At 37.3% G+C, this 15,814-nt stretch overlaps 1 protein-coding gene across 1 annotated transcript in view; it reads left to right on the top strand.

Moving 5' to 3' along the window:
• LOC121323321 (protein FAM117B-like) overlaps positions 1–15,814 on the top strand; it is a 75,022-nt gene that overhangs the window by 16,879 nt on the left and 42,329 nt on the right. The window contains exon 2 of the mRNA XM_041264312.1: positions 69–220. Coding sequence (XP_041120246.1) covers positions 69–220 — 152 coding nt within the window. The remainder of the gene's footprint in view (positions 1–68; positions 221–15,814) is intronic.

Here is a 15,814-nt window from a genome sequence, read left to right as displayed (position 1 = left end):
GGACAGGAGATATCATCATGAAAAAGATTTGTAAATGTAATGTTTCTTTTCTTTGTCTCTTTTTGTAGAAAGACCACGGCAGCCTTCTGACAGTTCCTCCAATAATAATATCCGCCGCACCTCCTCTCTGGACACCCTCGCTGCCCCCTACCTCTCCGGACACTGGCCGCGGGACAGCCAGGGGCAGTGCGCACCCTGCATGAGGGACAAAGCCACACAGGTACCTGCAGCCTCTACACCGTACACTCCCCAATGGACCAGTCTCTGTAAGATCGGCATTGTTCCTACAAGTGGTGGCCAAAAAAGGTTTACCTTTAATGAAACTACAATAGAGGCATATTTGCAGAAATTAACATGTCTAATGCCAGCTTTAAAAAATTTACTTTAAGTAACTGTCATATAATGCTAAATAACACTTTGAAGACTGGCATTGTTTAAGTTTCATTGTTTTTGGCTGTCACCTGTGGGCAGTATTCCCATCTAATAGACATTTTCCTTTCCAGAACAATGCAAGGCCAGTCTGTTTTTATGTGTGAGTTTGAACTACAGCACAATAAGTGATTAGGTACCAGGAGGCATCAGCTTCTGATCTGTAGCATTGTCTTTGCTAATATTTTATATTTAATTTGCATTATTTAAAAGAACCAAAAGATCAACAGTGGGCCAGTGATTGTATTGCTAGTGCTAATAAGAGGTAATAAAGTCGATTTCAACACCTTTTAACATACCAAGCATTGGCTGAGCTCACTGAATAACATTAAGTGGGTTGTTAATAAATGGTCTCAATAAAGTGCAAGACTACCACGACTGTCTTTTTTGCAAGTGTGCAAAATGCAAGTGAATGACAGGCACCTTGAATAAGCTTTTTTTATTTATTTTTTTCATTTAAATTGAGGCATCCAGTATTCTAGATCCTAGCACCATAAGTAAGTAAAATAACTCAACATCTATAGTTAAGTAAAACAGGGAATGAGGAGGCTGTATTTACCATGTTAAATCGTCTGGATGTAAACATGCTTCCACTTCCTGATCCTTGAACAGTCACTCTGACTGGGTTTTATTTTGACCGCAAAATGCAGTATCTGACTTGGCAAAGTGAGCAGTACTTAGCTGGTGGCTTGACTATCTGGCCAGCTTCTGCTTCTGGTTTCTATTGCAAGAAAAAACAGTTTTTAGTATTCTTTAACATGAAATGGAGGATGGTGGGCATAAGTGATTATTAAAGGAAAAAAAAAACTGCCGCTCAAGCAGATTTTGTTATCCCAACTATATAGCTAGATGGATAATACGTTCTGTTTACAACATCCCCGATTGTAAGCATGTTTGTTTGAACACAAGTATTTCAATTCTACATAAATTTAAAAGCCTGTACAGGATATATCGTCTGTATTTAAATAGGTGGGCCTTTCCATGAAAATGGTACATTTATTGCACTGATTGACACTAGTCATCAATAGCACAAGATTTTTTTTTGTTGATAGGTGAGGGGGAAAAAATAAAGACCTGGTAATAAGAAGAGAAGGAAAAATGCAATTTCATGATTAGTAGTTCTTTGGAGGATGCATTCCTGAATTGGTTTAGCTTACAAATCTCACTAGTGCTATACTGTAAACAAGATATGTTAAAAAAAAAAAAAAAAAGATTTACAGTTGCAATGAAAGATTGTCACAGATTAATACAAGGGCCACTTTCACACAGTTTATGGAGATATACACAATGTGTTTTAGAACTGGTGTTTACTTGGCACAATAGAAACACTTACATTGTGAATTCTCTGACAAAAAGAACAAACATGAAAGATCCCTGATCTCTCTGTCCAAGTGACTTCTATAAATGCTGCTGTGAAAATATGTAACATTATTTCTAATAATTGTGCAAATGGTATATTAAAGGAAACAGATTAAGCTCATCCAATACAGTATGTTTCACCATTTCTTTGTTCTTTTGTAAGGGTTGGGTTGGGTTGTTAAAGGGAAGTGGAGTGAATAAACGCGTAGGTTTGGCAGAGGGGTTCGGCAGGTTCTACTTCTGAGGGATTAAGCAAAATCAACACTTTTTCAGAACAAATTGCCAACTTTGTGTGGGAACCAAAGTAGTATTCCTGTGCCAGTTGACGTTGCACCAGACCCCAGAAATGTTTCCCCATTGGGTCAATCGCCAATGTAAATAGCATTCTTGTCCAATCTGGTCAGGCACAGAGAATGATGAAATTAAATACTAAATGTTATTCAATGCTTTGGATTAGTCTGCTATTTAACTCCCCTCCTCTTGAGAAAACTGTACAAAAGCTTGAACACAAAATAATTATAAAAAAGAACAATCAAAAAAGTCTGTAATATGAGCTGTTGTCCTGGCGCACAAAGCAGAAGAGGACAGAGTTGTATGCTCTGGTATTTGGTAAAAAATATATACCAGTTAGGTTAGTGTCTATCGTTAAGCCTTTTGATGATACAGAACGTTACTTTAAGTAAGTTATTTCAATTACCTGTAACACACTAACAGATTTATTCAGCATATCCAGTGCTGACTTCCTTGAGCATTTTGTCTAATGTACAGTAGAAAATCCACCAGGCCCAGCTACTGTAAGTATTTCCCAATGAGAATATCTTGTTGTAAAACAAAAGGCTGGTCATGTTACTGTAAATACTTTAAGTTAGTGGAAAAATAATAGTGGAGCACATTTTACAGTCAGCCCTCATTTTAAGGGCTGTGGATCCATAAAACACAGTTGTGATGGTTGTTTGTGAATAGTGTACTCTCATTGTCTGGGAGGAATGCTAATATAAATAACAGCTGTTTACAGTTGTATAACAAAGACCCAGCAGAATCCGTCAATAGAGGCTGCTGTTTTTGACCCGATGAAAGTTGCCATTTTTTTCTAAAAGGTGTCTTTATGGGTGCCGACCTAAGGGGAATATCTAAAAGTATTTGTGAGGCGGGGAGGGGGGAATGAAACTGAAATGCACCCAGAGCAACAGATTGGGGATAAATGAGAGGGAAAAACATCTTGAAGCTTTTAATACCATATTTGACAGTGAGTTAGTGTTCAGCCTTGTGGAATAATCCTGTTTGGAAGACAGCTGCAAAAGGGCTCATGCTGACAATTTAAATAGCCCGTTTTGTCTTTTGCTACCGGTTTGAAGGCTCTCTGAATGCATCCCCCCTCTCTGCAGCATGTCTCTGATTTCTGTAGCACACTTGATGAATGTCCATCCATTTCCCTCTCCTTGTTGTACAGTGACCCCGTGGCCACTTTGAGTGTTGCAGTGATCATTTTTCTTGGGTATCATACTGGCTGCAACATACCACCTTCACTCCAAGGCCAGGGAAGGAAAAAAAATGACCAGCCTTTGTGAGGCTTGTGATAAATTTTGCCTATTTATTGAATGGGGGTCATTAGTTTGTTCTCTATAAGCACTGCACAGCCCCTTCTTTCTGAAAGCTAATTTTTCATTGTTGCAGGTTTTGCTCTCCAATACTGTATTTACAGTATAATCGTAAATCTCAAAAAACTACTCACTTCTAAATCTTTTGTAGTCATTTTTGTATTACTATAGTATAAATACATGTTAATTTGGATTCATATGTTGTTTTTTTCTGACTTTATGTGAACGAAAAGACACACATTTGCCCGATTTCCCATTGGAAATAGTGATATTTTTAAATATCACTTTCCTGGTCACAAAAGCAAAGTTTGTGGGGAATAATAGTAATTTTCTATACTTTTGAGGCATAAGCAATTAGGAAATAACACTTACTACCCAGGAACAAAAATTGTGTTACATAGTGTTTTCAAAGATATATACAGTGTGAAAACTATACAGTAAAAAAAAAAAAAAGGTTTTGGCAGGCGGTATGGTGCAGAATGCTTTACTGCTTCACTTTATTAAGTAGGGTGACCTCTGTTGGCAAGCTGGCAAAACCATAGGGTCTAAAAGTCTTCAGGACATGTAGGTAGGGTAATTGGGTATATCACACAGTGGAATATGTAACCTACAGGGGAGCCAATGGTATGGAGTTTTCATGGGTTTAGAGTGTGATACATCTTTATGTGACTGTCCGTGGCTACTTTATCTATTGTCTGATTTGTCTTTCTTTTAAACAAGGAAAACTATAAGAAACTAAGGTTGGGAATAATTCTTAATTATGTGTGTGTGTGTGTGTGTGTGTGTGTGTGTGTGTGTGTGTGTGTGTGTGTGCATCTATAAAGGAAAAAGTCATATGCACTCCAATGCTTAGTAATTAATGAAGTGCTGGTCAAAGCAAGACAATAGTATCGTATCAAAAATGTGTATTATCGGCCACACACTTGCCATGTCATTTAAAAGACGGACATGACCCCATGTTATCTTCAAAATTCAGTTAATTTTATTTATATAAAATTCTTAAAAATAACAAACAAACAAACAAAGCGTTTCAGCACGTCTGTGTTTCAACCTGATAAAATGAACTGAATTTTGAAGATAACGGGTCATGTCCATCTTTTTGACATGGTGAGTGTGCGGCTGGTAATACACATTTTTGATACAAGGTATAGATAGATAGACAGATAGGCTAACTAACTATAACGAAACCCCCTGGGACCTGGAGAAATGCTTGTTATATCAGGGTGTTCACTATAACAGGGTTTGGAATTTATCTGTATCAGAGTAATGACAAAACGGCAAATTTGAATTGAACATCAGTATATAGTATTTTAATAAGATTCCTTCACTTTGGTCAACATTTAAACGGTATTATGACAAGGTACTCGTGTCACATGTGTGGGTAACCGGATTGCAAGACAGAGACCTCACTGGAGTTGAAATGCCGGCACAGGTGCGCCGGATTTATTAAACACAAAACAGAAAGTAAACAAATGAGTCATGTGACGCTACCAATGATGGTAACGCAGAGGACACATACAGAAGACAGACAGGCAGCAAGTCTCAGTCGAGCGCCCGTCTGTAAACAATCATTTGATCAAACAAAACTCCAAAAAGCACACAAAACAAACCCGTTTCCACATATAAATTACAATTTCACGTATTTCCAATCGCCCTAACACTAATTTCCAATCGCCCTGCTACAGGTATGTTTAAAAGAAAACAGTAAAGAAATTCAAAAGAAAATAATGTACATTTACATGCTGAATACAGTAATTACATGCCCTTTCTCTTGAAAAAACCGTCTACCGTAGATTGCTCCTCACGGCCGTTGCCTGGTTGCAGTTTTTGTGAAGATGACGAACAGGCAATGATTGCATTCGTCATGAATGATTCGCACTACAGTAGGTCGTGAATTAGTGTTATCTTGAATTAGTCAACCATGGTGTTTGTTTTCACTAACAGAATAACACATTTGACACTGGAAAAAGTTCAGTGTCAGTCAGTACTGAGATCGTTGTATCTGGGTCGATCCTGTATGTATTCGTACTAATAGTGCTAATCTGCATTCGGATCTTGCTGTTGGGATCGTTAAAAACGGGTGTTTGTTATAAGCAGGGTTCATTAAGTTAGCTAAGTTAGGCTAGACATTTGCCTCAGCATTTCATTAAAATAAATAAATAAGAATAAATATAAATGATTCAGTCGGTCCAATGATTAAATAAAGTTATTTGACTGAACTACAGTAGATACCAGAGGGAGAACACTTCTATGTTACTTTCCGTTAGCCTTTCGTTTTAAAACGGTGCACTAAAGTCTTTCTTCGCCATCAGCCCGGGTGGCTGTGGGCAGTTGACGAAATTCTAAGCTAATTCAGCATCTGCCTGCAGCAGCTGGGCACTTCGCCAACTGCCAGGTCATTACGGCAGCTGCACGATTTTCGGCAATGGTCCATAACATATATTCTATTATATTATTGATTGGGCCTTATTTAAAGCTGCCTTGTTAGCCCCCACGAAAAAAAAGGAGGAGGGTATGCAAATGTTTAAAATGTTATTTTGTCACAATCCGAAACGTCGATCAACATGACATGGTTTAATCTTCTTTTTTTTTTTTTTTTTTTTTTTTTTAAATAGCATCACCAAACAGTTCCCAGTATGAGCTTGGCATGTATTGTAGCATTACAGCTGTTTATAGTAAGCTAAAAGTATCTGTTTGGTTTGCTTTCCAAGGTCTTATTCCCAGTATGGTTGTGCTTTTACTCAGTTTTTAAAGCAGTGACTCGGCAGAGGCACAGGAAGGGTAAGTGGCTTGCTGAAGGTCACAGTGTTAATCTGGGGCTAAGCCTGGATTTGAACCTTGGGTCTACATGCACCCCCTCTGTTTAGAGCATTCAACCACACAGCCTTCTGTTAGCATTGGCTTGGGAGATGTTTTGCTAAAGGCCAGCTGTTCTTGTTTTTAATCTGTATTTAGTTGACACCAGATATGAATGTGAAATTTGAATTCAGTAAGCTGCCCAGAACCAACCTTCCCCACCATGTGGCCTTTGAACACAAGGTGGATGTAGATCCTCCTTGTGGTGGTTTGGCATTTCTAATGAATAAAAGCAAGAATTCCTGCCTGCCAGGTGCATGTCGCTGCTAGAAAATAATTTGTACCTCTGTGACCTGTAGGTACTGACAGTGTTCCTTCCTTAAGTGTCTTTAACTCTGGTACTCCTTTGATACACTGCTGTAGTAAAAGAGCTCTAGGAGCCCATATTTGTGGGTGAATGGTTTTTATTTACATAGTATTATAAAGCTGCCTATGTTGGATTTACTGACACAAGGACAGCTGGTCTTCACTGGTATTATTTTTTACTATTATTCTTTGCTGTGCTGTTGCTTCTGAATTTAGTTTTAATATAACATGTTTTAAAATAGGTTGGTTTTCTGTAACCAAAAATATGTATGCACTTTTTTTTTTACTGTATTTTTATTACAACTAAAAAAACGGCATATATATATAGTAGTATATACTCCAGTCTGTAATTTACTCCTATTAAAATATATATACTTATATACATACATACACACACACAGCTCTGGAAAAAATTAAGAGACCACTGCAAAATTATCAGTTTCTCTGGTTTTACTATTTATAGGTATGTGTCTGAGTAAAATGAACATTTTTGTTTTATTCTATAAACTACTGACAACATTTCTCCCAAATTCCAAATAAAAATATTGTCATTTAGAGCATTTATTTGCAGAAAATGACAACTGGTCAGAATAACAAAAAAGATGCAGTGTTGTCAGACCTCGAATAATGCAAAGAAAATTAGTTCAGATTCATTTTTAAACAACACAATACTAATGTTTTAACTTAGGAAGAGTTCAGAAATCAATATTTGGTGGAATAACCCTGATTTTCAAGCACAGCTTTCATGCGTCTTGGCATGCTCTCTACCAGTCTTTCACATTGATGTTGGGTGACTTTATGCCACTCCTGGCGCAAAAATTGAAGCAGCTCGGCTTTGTTTGATGGCTTGTGACCATCCACCTTCCTCTTGATCACATTCCAGAGGTTTTCAATGGGGTTCAGGTCTGGAGATTGGGCTGGCCGTGACAGGGTCTTGATCTGGTGGTCCTCCATCCACACCTTGATTGACCTGGCTGTGTGGCATGGAGCATTGTCCTGCTGGAAAAACCAATCCTCAGAGTTGGGGAACATTGTCAGAGCAGAAGGAAGCAAGTTTTCTTCCAGGACAACCTTGTACTTGGCTTGATTCATGCGCCCTTCACAAAGACAAATCTGCCCGATTCCAGCCTTGCTGAAGCACCCCCAGATGAGTCCAATTTTCAGCTTTGCCCAACACCTGGTCGTCTAATGGTTAGACGGAGACCTGGAGAGGCCTACAAGCCACAGTGTCTCGCACCCACTGTGAAATGTGGTGGAGGATCGGTGATGATCTGGGGGTGCTTCAGCAAGGCTGGAATCAGGCAGCTTTGGCATGAATCAAGCCAAGTACAAGGTTGTCCTGGAAGAAAACTTGCTTCCTTCTGCTCTGACAATGTTCCCCAACTCTGAGGATTGGTTTTTCCAGCAGGACAATGCTCCATGCCACACAGCCAGGTCAATCAAGGTGTGGATGGAGGACCACCAGATCAAGACCCTGTCACGGCCAGCCCAATCTCCAGACCTGAACCCCATTGAAAACCTCTGGAATGTGATCAAGAGGAAGGTGGATGGTCACAAGCCATCAAACAAAGCCGAGCTGCTTCAATTTTTGCGCCAGGAGTGGCATAAAGTCACCCAACATCAATGTGAAAGACTGGTAGAGAGCATGCCAAGACGCATGAAAGCTGTGCTTGAAAATCAGGGTTATTCCACCAAATATTGATTTCTGAACTCTTCCTAAGTTAAAACATTAGTATTGTGTTGTTTAAAAATGAATCTGAACTAATTTTCTTTGCATTATTCGAGGTCTGACAACACTGCATCTTTTTTGTTATTCTGACCAGTTGTCATTTTCTGCAAATAAATGCTCTAAATGACAATATTTTTATTTGGAATTTGGGAGAAATGTTGTCAGTAGTTTATAGAATAAAACAAAAATGTTCATTTTACTCAGACACATACCTATAAATAGTAAAACCAGGAAACTGATAATTTTGCAGTGGTCTCTTAATTTTTTCCAGAGGTGTGTGTGTGTGTGTGTGTGTGTGTGTGTGTGTATGTGTATGTGTGTGTGTCTATATATATATATATAAAATAAAAATGTATTTTTGTTAGTTACGGCTAATTTAAAATTAATTTAAAGACCTTGAATGATACTGTAATGTGTTTTTTTGTTTTGTTTTGTTTAATTACACATGAATAAACTCCTTGGGGGGGAAAAGAATGCCACTTCATACAAAGTTTTGGCGCGTGCTCTAAAATGGTTTCTGTGTGTGGCTGCACACTGTCTTCTTAAAATAGACCAATGTGGCACGCTATAAAGACATGTCAAGACCACTGCCTAATACAATATGAGCCTACCTGTTTTAACACCTGTCAAGTTTGGAAAGAATGCCCAGTCATTTTATAGATGGTATAACCAAGTTGACTAATCACTTTTGTGTCATCTATCAAATATTGATAAACTGGGCCATCTGAAAACTGGAGGTTTTATTGTTATGGTTTCGTTATGAACTTTCAATGGGGAGCTGTAAAAGAATGTCTGTAGGCTTCGATGCATCACAGTGCAAGGGGCGACTTGCCTGAATAAGTAGAGAAAAGATGCCACATATCGTCTTCTATTGTTCTGGCTGCTGCACAGTTCTTACTTGAAAGAACATCCTTTGTTAGTGACTGGGGGAACTTGTTTCCCAATAACCTGTAAGGTCAAGGGCTGGCACACCATATAGAATTAAATGTAAATCTGTTCCTTTCTGCCCTACTTCTCTGGAGAAAGTAGCTCTGTGCAAGTGGAATGCAAATTGATTGCTTTTATCACTGAGGCTGCCATGCCATGTTATTTTTGTAGATATTTCTAGCCAACATTCTATCATATCCCTCTCTGCAGGGCTGAAGTTCCGTCAGCAATCATTCTCTTCTTGAGGTATACATGTGATGCTTTATTGTAGATATTGAAAAAATAGTGCAATATACATACACACACACACACACACAGTTTGTGTCTTTTGTCGGCTCAGACGCTCGCTATGCTGCATATTTCTAGCTGCGTTTTCTTAAGCCTAATGTGAAGCACTACTACCAGGTGCTGTAATTTAATAAAATTGCAGGTATAACTTTTACGTGTGTCCAAATTGGTAAGCAGGCTACCACCTCACGGATGTCAGCCAAACAATCCTATTCCTTCCAGTGAGTATGTGGCATGCAGCTGTAGACAATAAACACCCACAAGTGTGAGTGTTGCTTCAACTGCAAAGTATGCCTTTTAATTTAAACAAATAACAGCTCCTAAATGGCATTGGAATAAGCACAAAAGACATTTTTTATACACTGCAAGTCTGAATTCAGCTGAGTTTGCAGTGTCCACCTGTGTTCCTTACTCTGTGGCAATTTATTTTGAGATTGGTGGTGTGAAGGCGTTCCTGGTTTATTAATTGTACATAGATGTAACCTTTATGAATATACTGAAGCTTCTGCTTCACATTTGACATAGTCTTATCCTCCACTATGATGATTATCTTTCAGAAAAGGTCACATAAAGTAGTGAAGGCACCGTTCTGTATGGACGCACTTATTTCACAATGAGAGTTTAAATATACATCATCTGAACAACTGTAATGAAACTTGCCCAGGGTATTCTTTAGCTCAAGGTATTGAATATCATAATCTGGGGGTATATGGAAGCACCCATTCTGTCAGCATGTCACGCTTCCATTTTTCTTGTATCAACTGCTTAGTCGGTTGTAATTAATCTTGCCAAGGACATTTTTTAATTTAATTAATTCAGTGTGTTAGACTCTGGAGGCAGATGGAAGCAGGTGTCTTTGTCAAATTTACATTTGATATACAGACAAATGATGCCTCCATATACCCTAGGTGTTGCTTCTGGGAGTTTGAATCTATGTAGGAAAAACAATTCTGCATGTGTTGTTTTTTTAGACAGTGACTCTTCCTATATATTTCTCCCAGAGGCTTTGGCATGCCTTGAGTACCAGTCGCTGCTCTTCCTATGACCTTGTGTGTTTTCTTTATCGACTTCCCTGATGCAACGTCTGTTGACCGGAAGTGTACCATTGAAGTATCTGCAAGGAGCATACAATAATTTTTGTTCATTAACAGCTTCAGATAAATTTACCATTTTAAATGTGTGGATTTTTCATATAGGACCTACAAGTTGATGACAATATGTGTTGGGTAAGATTTGTGAGAATTATTTTGTGAGCACTGTGTTCTATGTAGTCAATACTATAAAGCACACAGTGATAGCATTCTGCAGTAACAGCAAGTTATTTAAAAGCTCAGTATTGGGGTAATTAGAACTCAAACCACTAAAGTGTATATGCTATTGCCAAATTAATGGAGCAACTCTGTTAATCTTACAAGAACCATGCATAGTAAGCAAACATCAACTGTGTGTGAACCAACATTGCTAAACAGCTGAAAGGAATCAACCACAATGAAATAAAAGATGAAAGTAACAGAAGTCTGCTGCAAAAACGCAAACATAAATAAATCCAAGGGTTAAACTTACTCCACAGCCAAGTCTGGGTCTGACCTAAGAAGGTGCTTCTATTTGTATGCCTCATTATTAATTCCAGTTTTTTTAATTTACCATCTATGTTCTCAAATATATACAATATGTAAATAGCATGAACATTTTGTTAGATCACCAAAATGTGTTTTGGTGTGTAAAAAATGATTGAAAAACAAATGGTGGCATTTGGATCTGCTACTGTTTTTTAGATCAATTGAGTAGCTGTAACTGTTACTCTCTCTCATGAGCAGTTTTGAATAAAATGGGTTTTACTTATAGTTCACAGAAAAAAACCATTTTATCCTTTGAAAACCAAAGCCTCAGAATTCCAGTAAAGTGTGTGGATCGCTGTCAGAAGTTTTATAACTTTTTATGATATTGTTATTATTTAGTTCGGCTATAAGAAACTCCTCCAAATATCCAACTGAATCATTGTTTTTACATACACAAAAATGGTTTAGTGTCAAATGATTCCATAGACATCTGACGGAGCAATTCAAGGATTAATCCTGTGAAAACTTTTAAAAGTAGGAACTGACGTGAGGCTGAAGTGGATTTGCAATGGGTTAGCTTTCTTTGGGTTGGCCCACTTTTATGTCATACAATAAAAGCCTGCTTGAAAACTTGTTTTATGTTGGAAAAGGCAAGCTATTTATCAGGAAGAAAAGTATTTGTAGGTCTTATACTGTGGATACAAAAAGCAAATAATAGACAGAGAACGTCTTAAACCTGGTAATGAATACATTAAATATTTTATTACCTGGAACTTGTGAATCATCGTTATTTTTTCCATAAAAAGGTATGCCTTAGCCATCTAGCCTAAGGCCATATAAACAAATTAATTAATTAAATAAATCCAGATTTTTATCAGTGGGCCCTGCAAAGCTACATAAATCTTCTACGAAACATGCATGTCTGCGTTTATTGTGCAGGCTCATGTGATTGAGACGTAGAGGAAGGAAACCGAATGGGTGTCCAAGCCTGTGTGTTTTTTTTTTTTTTTTTTTTTTTTTTTTTTTTTTTTAAGTGGATTGAAATCACATTTCAGCTTTAAGAATTGAAAAGAACAAAACTATTGTAATCTAAGTAAGATCTAGACAAAGGGAGGTGTGGGCTCCAGTATGATACTAGTAGGCTTTGGTGCCCAAACTGTGGTCTGTCTCGGCAGTAAATGTATACACGCTGGTGGAAGGATTATTGTGCAGTTCTATATTGTATGGTATTGGAGGTTTTACATTTGTATCTCTTGTGTTGCCCATATTGATACTTTTTCACTTGTTCTTGTATTCTTATTATAATAAGGCAGATGTTAACATGCTGTCTGAATGATAGCTCCTGACATCCACGTTTTAACGAGGGAGCTCTGTAATTTATCGTGAAGATATAGACGTGAAGAAACTTGATGAATTGTATTGCGCATTAGTTCGTCAAATGTCAAAGCCTCTTCATTTCATTTCAGCCACATTTAGATTTCTCCCGTAAAGACTAGATTTGCAATATACATTTAGAACTATAGGACACTTGATCAAGCCATTTGTGTTTTTTTTTCCCCCTCTTCTATTTTACCAACAGTACAGTTGTAATATGTAAAACAAGTTTCTGTGACCTCTTCTAGAGCTGTCCAGAGGTATGTGGTTGAGCGTATTGATGAGATGAAAAGGGTAATATGTTGCAGTTGATGGAGTGTCGTGAATTTATCACTGTTTCCACATAAAGGATGGCATAAGCGATGCAGGAGATGCCAGGGCATGTAACTGTGGATACAGTGCTAGAGAGAGAACAATGCCATGACACAGAGTGAGTGACAGCGTACCCAATCACTTTATTTGCTTTTCTGGAGCTAAGCAAGGAGTGCTTCAAGGCCAGGTTAAGGTCAATGTTATTGCAATGCAGAGGGTAGTTGATTTGTAATTCAGAGAGCAAGATGAGACAGTTGCCATTTCCTGCTGTGATTTAACAAAACCATTTCTCAATGACAGGACTGTCCTTATCTTGGTATTTAGGTTTATGCAAAATGCTGTATAGATTTATGCATAAGACTGTCAAAGTACATACATCTTAAAAGAGGATTGGGTTAAACCACGATAACTGTAGAATCAGTAAAATCAGTTGACTGTTTCGAGTGGTGTTAGGAATGAGAAACTGCGGATTATTTTCTTACCGATTTCAACACTTTTGAGTTTTTTATGCCACTTATAAAACATTTCTTCCTAATTTGATACATGTTCATTTTAATGAGATTCAATTTATTGTTAATTTGGTAATTTAATTTTTGCTCTTTTGTTCTGCTTAGTTCAAAGTCAGTGCTTGTCTCATATTGTGGGAATGCTGTCATGAGTTTCAGTTTGAAATCCCACTTACACAGACAAAAATGTCTGTTGTAAGTGAAGATAGTAGCAAGGACTGTGTTTTTTTAGATGTTGAACATGACAAAATAAAAATGCAAAAAAACAAAGGAATGTGAACCAGGAACGGAGAGTAGTTATTGATAGTTTTGCCAAAGGTCTGTAAGCTTGTTTGAACAATGGCTAAACTAAATAAATGCGAATATGAAATGCTATTATGCTAAAATTATTATTTATTTATTTATTTTAAATGTATTTATGTATCATCCTGGCTGCTTCCCACTAAGCACTAAATGCTGTACTGGGTGGCAAAGTGGAAATGTCTTTGATGAAATGTCCATGAATTGAGGTCTAGTGGTTTCATGGGTGCAAGTGGATTATTGATTAGCACTTTATGGCTGCTGCGTTATCTGCCGCAGTCACTTGCACTTGTCACTTGTTCATTTTTTTATTTTTAAATCACTTTAATTTTCTCTGTGTCGATCCTTATGTCCCATTTTGCATGTACCACAGCAGGTGTGATGCAGTTTGATGGGATGGTGATCTACTTATTACTGATTACTGATAGCTCAAATATTGTATTTTTTGCTTCTTGCAATTTGCAATTTTTTATCTTTTAATTTTCTCACAGCAGTTCTTCTGTAAATGTAGCTGCTAGTGTGCCATGCCTTTTGAGATTTAAAAAGTTAACAAGTCAGGAGCTCTCAAAGTCTTTAAAAGGGTTGCATAGTTTAAAAAAAAAAAAAAAGTTTTTTACATTAAGAAGACCTACTCTACCTGTTATACTTTATTGAAAATGTCAGCTGTTTTGTTGATTCCTGTAAAGTTAGTTTCTTGTAAATTCATTTTAACCCCCTACTGCTGCAAATAGTTCAGTGCTACTTTGTTATAAGCTGACCCTTCAGTGTAACTGGTTATAAGATCCTGTGGTCATGGCTCCTCTGTGCCCCATAATGTCATTACACTAGCAAAAATTGCAGTCTCATTTATATGACTACAGAATACAGCATTATAAAGGGGAGCACTGTAGTAGGAGCATGCTTTTTTGGCTGACAATCTTGTTTTCAAGGGGTGGGGAAGGGGAGCTTGTGTCTGCTCAGCTACAAGAAGGACTTTCAACTTGGCTTTATTATTTTTAGCAGAACATGAGTGAAAAGAAGGCTGAATTATAAAATAATGTTGTAAACTTATACCAAAGAATTGTATTGTTATGTTAAAATGCAGCAGGTTGTAGACTGCTCCTCGTACTGTGTGGTATCATTTCTTTGAGTCGTACACCAGCAGTCTAATAGAAGGTAACTTCAAAGGGAGAGGGGGTTTCTGATGCACACTGGAGATGTTCTGTTTTCAATGTAAAGTTAATCTTTAAGCCATATTTCCACACATACAGTATGGGTGTGAGACTGCACGTCTGGCAATAGTTTTTGTGTACAGCACCTCCAAGTCACTGTTCTAGAATGTAAGTATTGTGTGTGTGTGTGTGTGTGTGTGTGTGTGTGTGTGTGTGTCTATATATATATATATATATATATATATATATATATATATATATATATATATATATATATATATATATATATATATATATATATAATATTGTAATTGCAAACTTTAAAAAAGTTCTAAGAGAAATATCATTAGTTCTGCAAAACTAATTATATGCTCAACTTTGGTACATGCTCAATCTAATTTCTCCTTTTACCTTAAAATATTTTGGTCTAGCAATGGCATTTGAGCCAAAGCTGTTGGGAAGGACTGATACATTTGATAAGTCCTAGTTTATTAATATATTTTAGCCAAGGTCTGTGCCTATTAGGGGCCCATTTCAGATCTGTCTAATTATCTAAAGTGATCTGTTGTCGCTTTTAGTTTTCCTCATCATTAACATGTGAAAGGGCCATTTTTCATTTGACCCATGAAATTGGTGTTTGTATTGTCTAACTAATCAAGTAGGCTGTAATAAAATTAGTTTTGTTGTTAGTGTGTTTAGTTTGAAAAATCACATGCAGCACACAACCCCAAAATATGTTTTGTCCACAGGCAAGAATGGGTAATTAGTCTTAAAGTGACATAGTGTTTAGAAGAACACCAAGCGTGACACTGAACATTAGTCAAGTGTTGACTTCCTAAATTAATTTACAAGTTCTCATTGAATCTTTCTTTTCATGCTTGAAAGGACCGCCATATTGACTTACTGGAACTGTGCTTAACTCAAGTCTTTTAAACCTTATGGAAACAATATGTTTGAAGCTTGTGCACCCCTAGTAGTTTTGCCTTTTATCAGTATTCCAAGTATATACAAAATCTGCCAACGAGGCTCCTATGTTGGAAATAAGATTGCCATTTCATAGCAGTGTAAGCCATTACAGGCTTTACTGTGGGTTTACTTAGTCACACCAAAGCCTGCGTGA

The sequence above is a fragment of the Polyodon spathula genome, chromosome 11 (assembly GCF_017654505.1).
Source record: "Polyodon spathula isolate WHYD16114869_AA chromosome 11, ASM1765450v1, whole genome shotgun sequence".
Classification (NCBI taxonomy): Eukaryota; Metazoa; Chordata; class Actinopteri; order Acipenseriformes; family Polyodontidae; genus Polyodon; species Polyodon spathula.
Note: the sequence above shows the minus strand (reverse complement) of the source record. Positions and strands in the feature narration are given on the sequence as shown.